At 45.5% G+C, this 16,972-nt stretch overlaps 1 protein-coding gene across 3 annotated transcripts in view; it reads right to left on the bottom strand.

The window, feature by feature from the left end:
* The window catches only part of agap3 (ArfGAP with GTPase domain, ankyrin repeat and PH domain 3), a 74,212-nt gene that overhangs the window by 36,685 nt on the left and 20,555 nt on the right, over nt 1–16,972 (bottom strand). Inside the window, exons 1-3 of one of the 3 annotated variants that reach the window (XM_061295192.1) lie at nt 9,218–9,687; nt 3,534–3,592; nt 2,269–2,356 (exon numbers count right to left, since the gene is read on the bottom strand). In XM_061295192.1, the coding sequence (XP_061151176.1) occupies nt 2,269–2,356; nt 3,534–3,592; nt 9,218–9,326 (256 nt within the window). In that variant the 5' untranslated portion in view covers nt 9,327–9,687. Of the gene's footprint in view, nt 1–2,268; nt 2,357–3,533; nt 3,593–6,252; nt 8,187–9,217; nt 9,688–16,972 lie in introns of those variants that run through there. The other 2 variants (XM_061295190.1, XM_061295191.1) reach the window with 2 other exon arrangements.

The following is a 16,972-nucleotide window of genomic DNA, read 5'->3' as shown; positions in this document are numbered from 1 at the left end:
GCTTCTCGCGTTAGCTGCCATATAATTGTCACAATGATTAAAAAAAAAATTCTAACGGGTGTGACGTTTTGTCTTGAAGAGCGTCGCCGTTGCTAGGCTGTGTCGCTCGGAGTCGGATGAGCGTACGCGTTGACGGTGACTTTGTCGCCCGAGCAGCTGTGCATTAGACATGCTAAATTGCGATTCCTCGCCCACGTAATTGGCTCCTGAGAGACCCCCGGCCGGCTTCCTGTCAAAGCACTCTGGAGGAGCTTCACTTCGACTTGTCGCCCAAACTTTTTATGAGGTCACGCCGTGTTGTTGCGTTGCGTTCCTCACAAAGGCAGACAATAAAACAAATCGCACTTTGCTCTGGAGTGGCTTCGAAAGGCTATTCCAAGAATTTTCTATTATCAACTCCAAGCGGTGGGGAGTGTCACCTTCATGATCTTTTCATCTCCAGGGGGTTAATTTGTTGCTTTGTAGGACTTTCAATTCTTGTTGGATTCCTCTGAGGGTGCTTCCATTATTTTTTGCCGACAATTGTGCTTGGTACTCAATTGAGAAAAAATATATATATATAGTGGAGGAGCTGACAACTGAGATACTATCGTTTCAAAAGTGAGCACACCCTGTATATAATAGGCTGTGTTGAAAATTACTCCTGTTACATGCACGGAAAAATCACACAGGACTTGAATCCAAATAGTTCGTTGACAGAAAGTTGGGCCATAAAGCTTGCTAATGTACTAGGGAAGTCAGAAATGTTCTCGCCTTGTGAATATATTCCGAGCGCCATTTGACAAAACTGAATAATATAGTCGGTTTTGATTAGGAGATGAATAAAAAAAAAAAAGAGAGCCAATGTTTGCCTGTGGAAAGATTATTACACATATATGGGGACAAAGCGGTACAGAAGATGGATGGATGGATATCTCTTTCACGACTTTGATTTTCTAGCTGCTTTCTTTATTTGAACAGACTGCTTATGGAAATCAGAAGTTCCGCCGAGTTGGCCGGCCCTCATTAGATTGCATAACCGAGTGTCGGTTCTTTCAAAAGGTTGACTCGGTTCATCTCATCCCAGCAACTAAAGCCACTTGAGTCAGTCACCCCGTCCGTCCAGCTTAGCGAAAGCCGGACACTCACGGGCTGCTTGCTGGCTGGCTGAATGACGCTTGTGTAACGTGTTGCGAGCCATCCACGCAGGGGCTTTCTTCTCAAAGCCAAGCTTTTGACGAGTCAGACAAAGCATGGAGCAAGGGCGCCTGCCAGCTCTTGTAACGGGGATCGGAACACGGCGCACAATGAATGATTTATGGAGACACTCTGCAATGGAAGCATATACACTGCCAGACGATGGATTTTGTTACATAACCACCCAAAGGTGTCTTCTAGCTCCTTCTATGACGATGATGAGGAGGATGATGCGTTACGTGAGCGGGTCAGGTCTAACTTAAAAAAAAAAGAGGGCTGCCGAGGTGGGCGGCACTCAGAGAGGCTCAGACCTTGACATGCGACGGCGCTCCATCTGCTGTTGCCATGGCAACACACCCCGGAGCTTGTTTCTTTCTTTTCCCACGCGCTGTATATTAAAGAAGAGCCGCCGTGCGGCTCTTTTTATCGGGGTGATTGGAAATGTGAGCGAGATGGCTGCCAATCAGAATTGTCGAGAAGTGTCTGGCTCTCTTTTTGCTGCATCGAGATGACGGAAACTACGCGATACAAATTCACCCGGCAAGCATTCCAGTCTATCTTTGAGGATGGCAAAGTGGGGCCAGAGGGCGCCGTTCTCATTACGATGGCGCTGATACGCTTGGGTTGTCATCTTCCAGTCTCCGCAATTGATTACGGAGGCATCGCGGATAAATGGCTCAGGAGAGCAACATTTGTATTATGGAAAATTGTGAGGGCACACATTATGGAAAATGAACTTTGTAAATGTATATAAAAACTTGGTCTGCCATCAGGTTTGAAATTGGACTATCAAGTCAATCTTTTATCTGGCTATTTTTGAAAATGTGTCAGGGGATAGGCAGAGCTACTCGGAAGAAGCTCAGACTAAATAATACATTCAATATCAATTGTATTTGTCTCGAATACAAAATGAAATACATTCTAATTATATTTTCCTCTAAATAGATCATGATCCACAAGTTTAGTTCTATATTTATTGAATAGAAAGGGAAATGAAATTGAAAGTTATGTATTATGATTGGATTTAATGCAAGAACAGATTACTTTTGAATCATATATTTTTTTTAAATCAGAAAAAATAAAAATAATTACCTTCAGGAGACTCTTCCTGCACATAGGTCCCCGTCAAGTAGCGGTGGACTAAGGCCGACTTGCCGCTGGACAGATTCCCCACAATTCCCTGCAAAACAAAAGAAAGGCGAGAGAGACATGAGCTCCTCCGTGACATTTCAAATCGTGGCGGCCAATGAATCACACCGAATCGGAGGAAAAAAGGTTTAAGCCACTGCAGCGTTTCATTTAGTGATTCCTTCGCAAACCACTAGAGGGCGCCCACCAACCATTAGTAGCTCACGAGCAACATGTTAACCGGTCTAACTCTCAAAAGATGGTGGCAGAGCACTACCTTTGTCCAAAGGAAACTCCCAAACTGACCTTTACATAGTTCCCTGGCACCAAGGCCCCAGATGATGGCACCAAAGTAATACTTTGAAAGATTACAAAAGAAAACCGAACCACGATGGTTATATTTATTTGTATCGTTTTGTGCACATTACATTATAATTTTGTAAATGAAAGTGTGCTGTGTTGTAATTACATCTTCTCTTTATATTTTCGCGTGTTATTATTCACCTCTTAATCATTAGCGGAACCAGGGCGACATAATTACCGTGACCGAAAAAATGCTGCAATTAATTGCATAGAACGAAAGTCCACCTTTGTTAACTGCTGCAAAATAAAAAGCAGCTGCAGCCTGCAGAGATCATCAACCTCTGATCACAGTGGGATGTAAAGGAGACTAAACATGTTTGTTTAAGGGCTACTTGGGAGAGTCACTTATGATTGGTTGCGGGCTTTGCGGCGTTTCCTCCCACCGGTATGAAGGAGTTAAAAAAAAAAAAACGTTCTGGGGTGGGGGGAGGAAGTTAGCCAATCTGGCAAGAAGAAAACGGGGCTACGACATACCTCATTCTCCTCCCTCCTCGGATCATTAGTGGGCGCTAAAGTCAGGTATGGTTCGAATTATAAAGGCCACATGACGGGCAATCTGCATCTGATATTCCCCGGCACAACTTCAAGAGTTCTCCATACGAGTGTGTGAGCGAGTTAGCAAAACATGGAGGCTGTGTGCTGTGAAAACAATGAGTCAACTCCGAAAGGATACCAAGAGAAACGCCGCCTCAGCAATAGGAGACGCTTCCAGTCGGAATACAGCAAATAAAAAACCTACAGAATCCAATTTAGTTGAATTTGGAAGCTATTTTAATAATGGCTGTACTTTTTTATTTTTATTTTATTTTAACGATACTTGATTGGTTTTTATTAAGGCTCTCGGGGAGAAGGCTGCCATAACTCACCACTTTCAGCTCGGGCACAGACCGGCTCAGTGTCCATTCCTGGCTGTTGACAAAAGAGTCTAAAAGGAGAAGGATAAAAATAAAACCAGTCAATAGCAATACAAGACTCCTCACAGTGCATTCATGAAGACATTCTATTCATAATCGGACTTTGATCTGCTAATCTCACATCATATCGTAAAATGTTTCCATGTGCTGGTTGTTCGTCAGCTGATGCGGCTGCCTTGTCACGAGTTGAGCGACAATAATGTGACAATATTACCAAAACGACTTGAGCTGATATTTTTTGTTTGGGGACCAAAAATGTCTCACCAAAAATTTTGAATTTTAAATGGGGATAAATGTAACCAAGAAAAACTAGTTTTTAATCGTGATTAGTTGGTATAGCAACAAAAGTTAAATTTCCTGTGTAAAAAAAAAAAAGTGTGAGTAAATAAGAAAATTCTTGGCATCCTTAGAAAAAACACAAACTTATGGCCAAAATAAATGTTTAAAAACTGAAGTAAACACACGACCCCGCCCACACACACACCACAATCCTAAACATGTATACAATTTTCTCTTCATGTATGTAGTACACTCAAGTATCACAAGGCCTGCAATTAAGTGGGCGATGTTTACGTATCTAGACTTCCCACGACGAGCGCGTCTTGAAGCGGCCTCCTTCACGTGCCCCCCGCCTTGGTGTATACTTTTCTCGTTTAGTGGTGTAGTTTTACGCAGCACTTTAACATCCCCCTTTATGGCTTGAACATGTCACGACATGCACAAGAAGAAGAAACCCGACCGGTTGGGTTTCAGTGAACGCCTCCTCGTTTTAAAGCGTTAGTTTTCTGGACGACTGTTGATTTGTATTTTGAGTTTTATCACTAGGAAGAGATGCTTGGCGCCCTGGCAAATTACAGCACGGCCATGCATTAAAAAAAAAAAATGGCCTAATTGAATCCATGTGCTCCACTTACGTCACCCGTAAAGAATGAGCATCTCCGAAAGACTGCCCCAGAATGCCAAACAGGGGGGTGACGAGCCCCCCCGCGTTTGTGATGCCTTGACAGGACACCGCCGTCTTTGTCGAACGGAAAGCTTCAGCTTGTTTGCCTGCTTTTCACTTTGCCGCTCATGTCGACTTGTATCGAAAACGACCGGTCGGTTTCCTGGCGGATTACGCTTAAGGGAAAAAATGCAAAGGCAGCAAAAAAAATAAATGGATGTGCGGTGGTTTATTTTAGCGGGGGGACCTTGAAATTTATATTTTTCCCCCCTCAAAGATTTTTCCAAACCGTGTTCCCACTTGAAATTATAGAGGGTGATTTTTAGCTAGCAATTAGTACTTCGGCTTCCCTCAAATGATGTTCACTGGTGGACCATCAGAAAATAAAATCAGTAAGGAAGGGCAAAATGATTTACTTTAGGACAAGAGTGGTTCAAACTACTAGAAAAACATCCTGTGTGTCCTTAAACATACTTTTTTTTTTTTCATGATTATAACAAGACTAGCCTCAGAGTACTTTCCCGTTCTTCTCTTCGAAGCAATTTACAAAGCGACTAGTCTTAGCCGTTATCTGCGTTCTGCTGAGTGCCCAAACACCAAACCGTTATCTGCGGCGCTCCGCGATAAACACAATCAGTCCGGGCCGAGACCGAGGCAAACATCTCCATAGCCGCATCTTAAAGCGAGCGTCTCAGACAGCGATAACTTCTAAAAGACACATCCCGGCCGAATTTTTAAAAAAAAATAACGATAACGGAAACCCATGCGTGCCATTCACTCATGCATCCATCCACACAAAAGAGGAGCTTTGTTCCTCCACAGGTGGGGGGGTGGGCACCTCAAATATCTTGCAGAGGTTTGTCATCAGGTGGTCATCAGGAAGCATTCAGGTGTGTTTTGTTGTCATGGTTTACGTTCGGGGTGGGGGGTTGTTGAAGCTTTCTGGATCTAATTAGCCAACGAGCACTTTAGGCAGGTAGCGACAGGCACTGGTTCGGCGCACCTACATTCCTGACGCCTGACTGCCTCGCACTCGGGATTAGAACGGACAAACGCGGCAGGACACGGCCGCGTTGGCTGAGACGTCGCCCAGGTAACCGGCGGCAACACAAAAAGCGGCGGAGGACGAGCACGCTCGACCTTAGGACGCAATTGGACTGGATAACATATCATTTGCCAGGTTAAAGGTCGGCTGTGCGTAATGGTGACAGTCAATAAAAAAACATGCAGAAGCCCAGCTAGGACATTTTCTCTTTCATTTCTGAGGTAACCATGAATAGAAGTTTCTTCACCTCAGCTCGAGCTATCTCAATTTAGCTGCGCTAGCTTGCAAAAAAGCATCCCTAATACAGCCGCTGACTCTTTTAATAGATCTTTGAAGGCCAACAGAAGACTGGGACATAGAAATAACCTTCATCCGAGAGCGTTTCAGAGTCAAACAAATGGGTGAGCGCGCCGAGTCCATTCATTTTGCCGTCAGGCGGTTCAAAGTTGCAGAGAACGAACGGACGGACGGAAATGGTCCCGAAAATAGAAATTCCTAAAGCACTCCACATGTTTTGGAATGCCACCCAAACCCCAAATTCCCCATGTGTTTTTCATTCGACAAAAAAAAAAAAATGCACTTGAGACTTTCTTTACAGCAACCGGGGGGGACGTGAGATGGAAGGGGGGGCGGCAATGTGAAGAGAACACTGAGTGTAGGGAAAAAGGTCTTGCAGGTCTTACCTTGACCTTTCTGAGCCTCCGTGTCTGCCAGGGTCTCTATGGCGACAGGCAGTGACTTATGATGCCGGCCTGCGTCTTTCCATTCGCATTTATCCGGCTGCTCTTTCCTCCTGAAGCGGTTGGTTATGAGCTGCCAAATGCTGGGCTCCTCCTGAGCCGGTTTGGACAATTTGCTCGGGCACAGGGGCACCTCCATCACCTTGACCTTGCCCCTGCTGCGATAGTGGATGTATTGGACACCCCCGTCGACAACCCGCTCGCCGGAAGACGACAGCGTTCTCCCCGTGAGGTACGAGAACGGCTGAGGAGGCATGGGGTCGGCGACGGCGGCGGCTTTGGCCCCTTCGCACCCCGAAGTGGCTTTGTCCCGGGGGCGAGCCCGGCGGATGCGCATACTCAGGCTGCGTCTCAATGAGCTCAGTGTGCTCTTGGGAGCATCCGCTTTGACAGATTTGGAAGAGGATTTTGCGCATTTGTCCCCGTCGTTCTCCTTGTTCTTATCCGGAGAGCTTCTACCAAATAACCTCCAACGAAAGGCTCCTTTTAGGAAGCTTCCTCCATCGTGGCTTTGCTGCCTGCTTATGTCGTCGTCGTCGGAGGCCCTTTTCCTTAGCTCCAGAACGGTCATGCTAAGAGGCCTGGTCTTCCCGCTTCGGTGGCGCACCCCGGGGATCACTTGGGCAGGAACCGGGGCTCGGTGTACCACGACCGGATTGAGGCCGTCCACAACTCTCAGCTCGGCCTTCCTGCTCCTGTAGAGCTGGCTGCCCTCCACCGCGCCTGTCCTCTTCAGGGAGTTATGCTTGCACTGTTCCACCAGGACCGCGTTGGGGCCCGAAAGCATGCACACACTCCTCGGCCTCCTGAGTCGCTCCGGTTCAGGCTCACTTTGCTGCTCCGCCGGTTCCCCATACATGCTCATGGTCCTCCTGCTTGTCGGGGCCTCATCCTGACGATACCTGCGGAGGACGGCCCGAGGCACCGTGTGCCCTGTGACGGCGCCATGTCCCCCGAATGACAGTCCTCTGGCATGGACATTGACGTGGTACTTGTGCGAGTCTGGGTCGGTCTTGTCTGAGGAGTTACCTGAGCTCTTAGAGGGATGTGTCATAAAGCCGTCACTCCTCATTTTTGCCTCCTCCTCTTCTTCCTCCTCGTTCTCCTCCACCACCACCTCTCGGCGTAGACTTCCCGCTCTCGGGGGCGGCCACTTGTCGAGGATGGCACCGTTTTCCATGATCTGGTCTCCTCGCTTGCAACCGTCCGCCAGGGCGCAGGCTGTCACCCAGCCCATTCCTAGCTCGGACACCGGGTCATCTCCCGGCGTCTCCTTTCGTGTGACAGAAATGTGGTAGGTGGTAGCATCTGCCGTCCCGCTGCTGAGGAAGAGCATGGCACTGTACCCCAACGCTTTCACACGCTACGGACAAAGGGACTCACATGCTCCGAGGAAGTTTTGGCATTCCTCGATTTGAAGAGCAAATTCCAGTTGCAGGCATAATCCTTCACCTTTGACGCGAGAGCAAACTTCAAACAAGTCGGAGCAGAGCAAAGCCTCCACTTGCATCCTTGCGTAAGCACTAAGTGTCCGAAAGAGACTTTGTTCGACTTGGTGAGAGTACAAACAAGCTGACTCAAGGAAAGGAAAAAAAATTATAAAAATCACACAACCTCCACACAGTTTGCCAAAGTCATGACTTGCAAAAAGCAACTCATCCCGCCTCTTGGGCAAGTTGCGAACTGTGAGCAGCTCTCGTTGCAAGTGCTGCAGACAAGCCCCTTTAATCTCTGAGCCGAGGGAGTGTGTGTGTCTCTGAACTTTCGAGCAGAGCCATGCAACCCCCGGGAACACATGGAAAACAAGGAGTGGACCTCACAAGGCCCCGTGACTCTTTCCTCAGAGCTGCTCTACTGCTTCTTCTCCAGCAACTCTTGGAAACATGAAAAGATAAACATGGGAACTGATTGCACACACAGTGCAGGAACCCACCAATCTGCGGCAGCCATGAATAGACGCCATGTTTTGCTTATATGCAAAAAACACACAACGCGAAGAGGGCGATATAGTCACAGGAATGTTCTCAAGCTTTCATATAGCTGCAGGATTTTTTTTTTTTTTGCTGACAACTGCACATGTATGCACACATAGTTGGTGCCACTACATGGCCCACACACTGCGTGGGAAGCAAAGTGGCTATTTTTGGTGGGGAGGAAATCGCATCTTTTCTTCACTGCTTGTTTCCAGATCAGGAAATATTACATTCAATAAATATGGAAGGGAAGGGAAAAAAAAATCTACATAGTAGTAAGAGAGGCAACATTTGCGTCAAGCCAGCATTCAGGTTAGAGCACAACATTGCCCCCTTGTGACCTGAAAGAGACAAGCTAATGGGATCACTGGCGAGTCAACTGAAATGTTAGCTTTTTTTTTCCAAACGATGACCAAATGCAGATGGTAAAAGAAAAATAAATCTGAATCAGCCGCCTCTAAAACTCAGCATTTTACACAGAACGAGCCATTATAAGACGGAACAATGTTGTAAACCGAGGAACCCCCATATGGGTCGAGGTCAACACATTGAAAAAAAAAGAAAAATCAGTTACTGCCCACACAGATAAGTTTTTGGAGGAAATCCTCGTAGTAAATCCGACGCAAATTGCATGAGCGCAACATGCGGCTGATGTTTTTTGTGGGACTCATCCGCTATTAAATGGAAATCCAGTTGAACCATGTGCGAACATCAAAACAACATTCCGCAGATTTTTGTTATTGACGTTTCAACGTCATCATTTGATTGGTGAGGAATGAATTTTACTACGGTAAATGCTTTTGTGTGTTATCAGCGGACGAAAACATTCCCGAGAGGGTTCAGGAAGTCATCTAGGGTTTCGGTGCAAATAGCGCAGATGTATGCGGCCAAAGGTGGGTGGACAGACATATATATATATTTATTTTTTTATTTACCTGAGTCAAGGTAGTAGGGATTGGGAATGTTGAACGGCACGTCGTCAAGCAAAGGGTCCTTTTCACTCCATTGGTGTCGATTTCGCCTTCGGCTCCCAAAGCAGAGCATCGTAATCTACATCTAAATTGACCTATAAATCAACATAGCCACAAAACCGGGTCATCCGTTGGCTTCGGCATGGTACTCCTTAAATCCTGGTGCCCACGTTGGATGGAGCGTTTTGTCCTTGGCGCTGCAGGTGTACTCAGAAGGGCCCCACGTCATGAGAAAGCCTGATAGGATTAAAGCTAATCCACTCTTCTTCTCGTCTTGGTTTGGGTCCGGTCCAGGAAGAAAATGAGAGTAGCGCTACTTGCTAGCTAGCTCCCACTCCAAAACAAAGAGCAGGTAACAGAGATTCTCTTGTCCACCTCTTCTGTCCTGCAGGCCAACATGCCACCCCCCCTCCCCCTCCTTGTAAGCAGGGAGCACCTTTACAACGGCTGGGCGGGTTTTCACAAAAACTGGACAAGCGTGTTTTTTTCATTTGACGTGTGATTGTGCATTCATGCACTCCTTTGTTTCCGTTTCGCCAACAATGACCCTGAGGTGCCTTCACAACACCAAATGTTACATATTATCTACGCTGTCGTGCGGAGAAGTATTGCGAAATTGCCGCCTGGCAATTTTCTGTCCCCGACGGCAATTTTGCGTAAGTCTGAAAGGTTTTACGGTCCGTCACACTGCTCCAACAATTACAATTTATCCGTAGCAAGTTGTTGCTTCGCTAAATTAGGTGTTCGCACAAAACCAGGGAAAGTTTATACTGGGGGGGGGGGGGATTTGCAAATTCAGCCGATACCTCAGAGAGTGATGAAGCTTTAGCCATCGTGACTTTAGGTCGTTGAGCATCATAATCTAAAGCTCCTCAAACTGCAGTCAGGGACAGAAAAACTTCTTGCCAGTCGGCAATTACGCAACACTGCTCCAGCGAGCCTTGGCTAAAGGGAATGCTGACAAAAAGTGCAAAGCCTAAGCTGTCAAATACTGAGGCTCTCACATCTGTCTCTATGAGACAAAACAGAAAAGAATGAAGTTTAATGTGACCTTTGGGACAGCAAAGGTCAATACTTTTATTTCTAGTAGCTTATCTTCCTCTGGCTGACGTCATGTTGGCAAACCGTTTGGAAAAAAGCCAAACTGCATTTCCCTGCATTCCTCCACAACCAGCCATCAATTCCAAATAATCGATGGACTTCTACGATGCGGTCCATTACGTGCGGCTGCGCAATCCAATACAATCCACGATAAAGAGCTGTAGCAAATTGCACACATGACAGATAGCGGCGTGCCCCGGTCGATACAAATAGACAGACGCCACGTGCCACAAACGGCTGGCAGATTGTTTTTGTGACGTGCCCGAGCCACGTAATCGAGAGCACTAGGAGAACATGAGTCACGGAGCTGAATGTGATCACGCATGGGCTTCCTGTGTTTGACAGCCACCACATCCAGCACAAGGTGTCGCTTCTCCTCCTTGACCAATATGCACGCTACCATATGCTCTCAGATTGTGGCTGTGTACTCAATAGCACTCTGTAATATCGTGGAAAAAAAAAAATTGGCTTTGCGCCTTGCTAGCTGCATTCAAATATTAATTGTTTAAAGTATTATAAAAAACACATTGATGCTATTTGTTAGCCCATGTGTGGCGTTTCACATTAGCATTATGCTAGTGGACGTAAAAGGGGACGTCAAGTCAAAACATGTCTTTACGATATTTTCTATGCGCCCCCACTCGTCGAAATATGCCATTCTAATTACCGTATTTTCCGGCCTATAAGCGCACCGGCCTATAAGGCGCACCTTCAATGAATGGCCCATTTTAAAACTTTATCCTTATATAAGGCGCACCGGACTATAAGGCGCACCATTAATGCATCATGTCAGATTTTTAATCCAAATCAAATCATTCTCCATTTTATCTTTTTTATTTCAACTTCAGACGGAAACAAATTACTTTATAATCATAAAATAATGATCCATAGTCTTTTTGAGTCATGATTCATAGTCTTCAGCGGGCCACTTATGATTGATTTCATGACACAATGCTTTGGGCCAGTTTAAATCTAGGAATTTGGTCCATATATAAGGCGCACCGGGCTATAAGGCGCACTGTTGGTTTTTGAGAAAAATTTAGGTTTTTAGGTGCGCCTTATAGGGCGGAAAATACGGTAATATTGTGTCATATGAGTTCGGAGGCAAAATCCAGCTCTTTTTAGAGGGCGGCCATTTTGTCTTTGTTCACTATGTGCCAAACGGTTGCTTATTGTGAATTTACTTGAGTCCACGAATACAGCCTACATCGTTCCTAGCTCAATTTTAGTTTGCATGTCGAAGGGAAACAAAAATAGGCTGAATTACGACTAGTATTTGGAAAAGTGGGGTCAGACGTATCTCAAGGCTGTATGTTGTTGCTCCCATTGTTGATATTCTATACTCGCCGTTACGTGATACAGTGAGTCTACGAACACGCCGTCTAATGAATAATAAATATACGAAAATGTTATCTATTGCGTCAATAGAAAACCAGCAAATAAATCCGTCACCTGCATTATATAGGCGCGACAAATGATATTTGCTAGGTGCGATGTCGGACCAACAAAACACTCTCATTCCGTTGTTATTGTTGTCACGCTTCCAATTTAGCCTCGCGCGAACACAAGAGAGGAAATCAATGTGTCTGCAGGTCCACAAACCAAAGGAAAACGGTTCGGGGAGGGCCGTCGAGAGTCGGAGTGTGACATCAGCACGGCCGTCACAGGCAGCCGGCGGCCTCCAATCACAACGGACAACTCCCAATGGCCTGGCTCGAATTGTTATAGGCAATCTAATGAGTTCCAATATAGGAGCTGGAGCGTACGAAAATAATAGTAAATTCACCCTCGTAAACAAAATGTCGATTGGCGCAATCAATGTGGTTGTAATTTTCAGTTGCTTATGTCTGTTTATTGTTGTTTTTGTTAGTGGAGACTTCACCCTAAAATGTTTTGCTCCAAATTAATGAGCTCAATGTTTTTTTGTTTTTTTTAAGTAACAGATCAACAAGAACAGCAAGAACTTTGATCTTATTAATTATCCTTCGAGAGACTCTTAAAATGTCTTTTCTATTTATGACAGAGCAATGATTCAGTGGCAAATTAATCTAATTGCGAAATCGTTCATTCCGCAATTATTTTATAAGGCTTTGTAGTCCATGATTTGTGTTTTTCGTTTGACAAATTCCGCGTAGAAAAAGGCGACAAAGGAACCTAATGTTCCTGTGCCTAATGATTGCCAGACTTTACCAAGCCAAGGCACATGTACATAAAAAAATGTCATGGCGCAAGACCAACCAAAAAAGTGGATACGCCATCTAGTGGTAGGGAATCGAATCAGTCTTATTGTCTCTATAAGTCACTGGCATAAATAGTTGAACTATAATTTGCAGTAAAAACATAATTTTGTGACCAATCAAACAAATGTCAGCACACCGCAGTGAATCTGAAAAGTGTACCTAATAATACGGCTGGAGACTGCATAATAACTCCGCAACCCTAATTTCCCGTGAAACCCCCTCATTAAAACACGTCAAGGGTGACACGCTAGCGGCAGAAACACGCACGCAACGCCTACGCGGGATCAATATCGCGTCTATCAAAAAAGCAATTATGCGCGCTGTTGCGTAATCAGACTTTTTGCCAACGGAAGTAATTGAACATTTTCGTTTGAACCCATAAACATGACTCATTTACTTTCATTTACGCTTTTGACAGCGTTGCCCGTATACCTGCTGAGTGATGGCGACACAACCGAGGCGCTCGCTGGGGGGAAACGTAAATGAGGGACATGTCAAAATATGCTTTAAATATTTAAAGCGTAGGGATCATTTATGACACGTAATTAGAAGTGGAGGCAGCCGTGTGGGACTTTTCACATTTTATTTGCCCCCGCTCGAATCTCTGTAGCATAAATAAGTTTATCAAGTGGAACCTCCGAAATCAAAAGTAGTACAATAGGGCTGTTGTTTTATATATTTTTTTATACATGTGCGGGAATATTATTATTGCCATTGTTTTCCACGGCTAAACTGAATCAGAACAAGATTTAAGTGAAAGGCTATGATTATTATAATTCTTTCTCTCCACAGCGAGAACTAATGTGGACTTATTTGCAAGTCCATCTGCACAAGCACAAATAAAGGAAAATGTACAAAAGCGAATTACATTTGCCCCCGCCCACGCCAGCCAATTACATATAACCAGCCAATTTGCCAGAAGATATCAATCTAGCCAGGCCCATTTCCACCTCGCCCTTTGTCTGCAACAACAGTAATTTCACGTCTGCAAATGAATAAGTCAGCAGTCGGGAGAAGGCCGCAGACAGCCGGCAAAGTTTATGTTAATGACGCTCGCACTAGTGCCGTTGGCGCGTGGGCGGTCGGCGAGGAGAGCTTTTTAAAATTCAGCTGCGCCAGCGACGGGAATACGTCACCGTTATTCCACTGCGGAGAAAATGATAGGTTGCAGGACATCTGTGGTAGGCCTGGGAGTGGGTTGGGGGGGGGGGGTGATTGGAGAGGCCAATCCAAATGATTCTACGATTCGGTTTGTATAGCGCGTACGTGCGAGACAATGCATTAAAATGAATGCGAGCTGGAGGCAGTGATGGAGTGTTTGGACGGCGAGGGAGTTGATTAGCATGTTTGACAGAAGGCAAAAGGCAACTCCTCTGAGAGAACACAGCCTAAATGCGCCGGCACATTACGGATTTGAACCTGCAGCCGGCCAAGCGCGATGATTGCAACTGGATGGGGGGGGGGCAATTTTCCTGCGTGCAACCAAACGGAAGGCCGGCGTACATTTCGATAAGTGGCAAAGCGCCGGGGAGTCGCCGACAGAAAAGCTGAAAAAAAGTGGAGGAGGCTGGATTGGTTCTCCAGGAAGCTATTTACACAATTGAATTTGTATTTTTCTGTTTCATTAGTGCCAGGTGGTACCACACTGCCTCTTACAGGTCATTCCTGGTACTGCAACTCAAAACTTCGAAAAAGAGAGCTGTGAAACTTAACGTCTGGTATAGTTGTGGTGCGCTTCCTTTTATCATCTTTTTTTTCTCGTCGTGTGAGGGGGCCCTCGTTTTAAAAAAATCGTCTGCGTGTACCCCACTTTCATTTACGCTCGCCTTCTGCAAGCGCGATTGCTTTGTTTAATCGTCGTGATCGTCAAAGCAAGCAGCGAGAGCGAAGATATTTTTGGCGGCGCCACACAGAGAAAGCGTGAGGAAGCAGAACCCGGGCCTGCTTTGATTCCGAGCGCATCGCTTACACCCGTAATAGCTGTGTTGTCGAGCGCTTGGTATCAGACAAGGGTGGGGAATCATTTTAGATAGTAGCTATATACTATACTATAAAAATGCATTGTCCCGGGTTCACAATCAGGTCATAAGGTGGTTCAAAGCAGCCGTTAAGATGAAAACGACCTTCAACGCTCATCACAACTCTCCGACATGTCCCTCCTCAAATGCCGCTAATTGCTTTCATCAATCATACCCGCTTGAAGCTTGATGGACTTGCCGCTAAACATATGTGCGGTTTTTTTTCTTAATGTTCCCGCTCATGTGGCAAGCCAAATTCAACTGGCCAACCTCCATTTTTATATTCCCTAACAACAACAACCTGCAATATGTCGCGCACCATCTGGATGCGCGGAGCATTATTATTTTCCGTCGCTGTCCAGCTGTAAACAGACGTGGAGAGTTAAAACAAACGCAGCCACCAAAAAACACTCTCGAAGTCGCACAGGTAGGCGGCTAGCCGCTAGCGGCAACGTATGGCTAACCGGCTAATGAACAAATATGCTGGCTCTGCCTGCTGATGTGCGTGAAAGTTTATTTCCCCTTAGTTATAAACTTTGAGTCGTTTTCAGCAAAGGAACGGCAGCTTTAGCACATTTTATACACGAGGCAACTCAATGTGCCTTTGGAGGGACGCTAGCTTGCATATTTTATCTTGCTATCGTCATCACGAAGCAATCAGGCTACCTGCATCTTAATCAACCTTCATTCTTCTGCCTAATGACAACATTAGAGCAACATTGTCCATTTTTACATTTCGCACCTGTAATAAGTGAACATATTTTATGGATGTATAGAAATCAGTCAAAAGGAATGGTTTGGAAAAAGTTGATTAGCCATCAAATCCATTATGAGCCAATCAGATCAACAAGATATGGATGGAATTAGAAATGAACGGCTGTAGATGAGGAGGTGGGGATAATGTATATTATTATATGTATATTTCTGTTATGTATTTTGTATGTCAGTTTTTTTTTTATGTTCTAATATGATGTGAATCTTCTCCTGGTACCAAACAAATATTTCACTACACATTTTTGTTCACTTAAACATAGATGTACATGCTGATGTATTACGTAGACGTACAAGCTATAAATTGACTGACAACCAAAGCTGTTGGTAAACAGTCTGTGTTTCTTCCAAGGGCCCAGAATAGCTTGGCATTATGGCACAAGTGTAATTTCCTCCTGTGCTCATGCTGAGACAACAACCAAGCCAGCAGAACCCCCCCCCCCATCTCCTCCATGGAAAAAAGTCCGCAAAAAAAACAAATTCAAAGAATTTTTTGGCTGCAAGACATCCGACCCAACGCGACCTGCCTGGACGTGGTTTTCTAATTCTAAAAAGACAATTACCGTATTTTCCGCACTATAGGGCACACCGGATTATATGGCGCACCTTCAATGAATGGCCCATTTTAAAACTTTGTCCATATATAAGATATATACATTTGGCCCGCCTGCTGTAGTGGCTCAATATTGGTCCATATATAAGGCGCACCTGATTATAAGGCGCACTTTTGAGAAAATTGGAGGTTTCTAGGTGCGCCTTATAGTGCGGAAAATACGGTGGCAGACTGGCTCTTTGGACGTTCCTCCTCAGGTAGCCTCAATGGACTGCATAAAGCAATTTGGACAGGCTTAATGTGTATTTCGACAGCAATTGCGATCGAGTCACGCCGGAAGTGACGTCACACGGCCGAAAAACGGCCTTCTCAGGACGCGGCCTGCGAATTTGGACAAATCCACCAATGCTTGTCGGGTTACGCAATCAGCGCATAATAGCGACGCAGCAACAATTCAATAGGGGGCACATCATGTGTCCCCCCCACCCACCGGCCTGTTTGAGACAAATGTTGCTCCTGTGTGAAATAGCTTCGCTGGAGCATTAGTTCCGCAGGTGACTGACATTTAGCTTCGCTTCACGCTAAATGGCATCGGCTAAATTAAGCGGGAGTGATTTGGCATGCCGCAAAAATAAAGAGCGGCAGCAGACGGGTAAACACGCCGCAGACGGCACAGGCTTAAAATAAGTATATATTTTAAAAAAGAAAATGATAATCATGCTTGGTTCCCAGCACAAAAGGTCACGCCGCAGCATCGGTACGCTCGATCAGAGCGAGTCGATCGGAGGAGCTTATTTGCGGCTAAGTCGATGAACGTGTGGGGGAGGGGGAGGGGGCAGCATGCATCTGTATCCTCCTTCGTGACAGCTTCATTTATCAGCTTCCGTGTGGACTTTTAAAGCACTTGCTGGGAATGACAGCGTCTCGGACAGAAAAGACGAGCGAGACGAGCATTCAGAAAGCAAAAGCCTCATTAGAAACCATGAAATTGCAAATTAAATGAGCAAGGTTGCCTCGGTTTGGGTTACTACGGCGA

Source organism: Syngnathus typhle, linkage group LG13 (assembly GCF_033458585.1).
Source record: "Syngnathus typhle isolate RoL2023-S1 ecotype Sweden linkage group LG13, RoL_Styp_1.0, whole genome shotgun sequence".
NCBI lineage: Eukaryota > Metazoa > Chordata > Actinopteri > Syngnathiformes > Syngnathidae > Syngnathus > Syngnathus typhle.
This window is presented reverse-complemented; position numbering and strand designations above follow the sequence as displayed.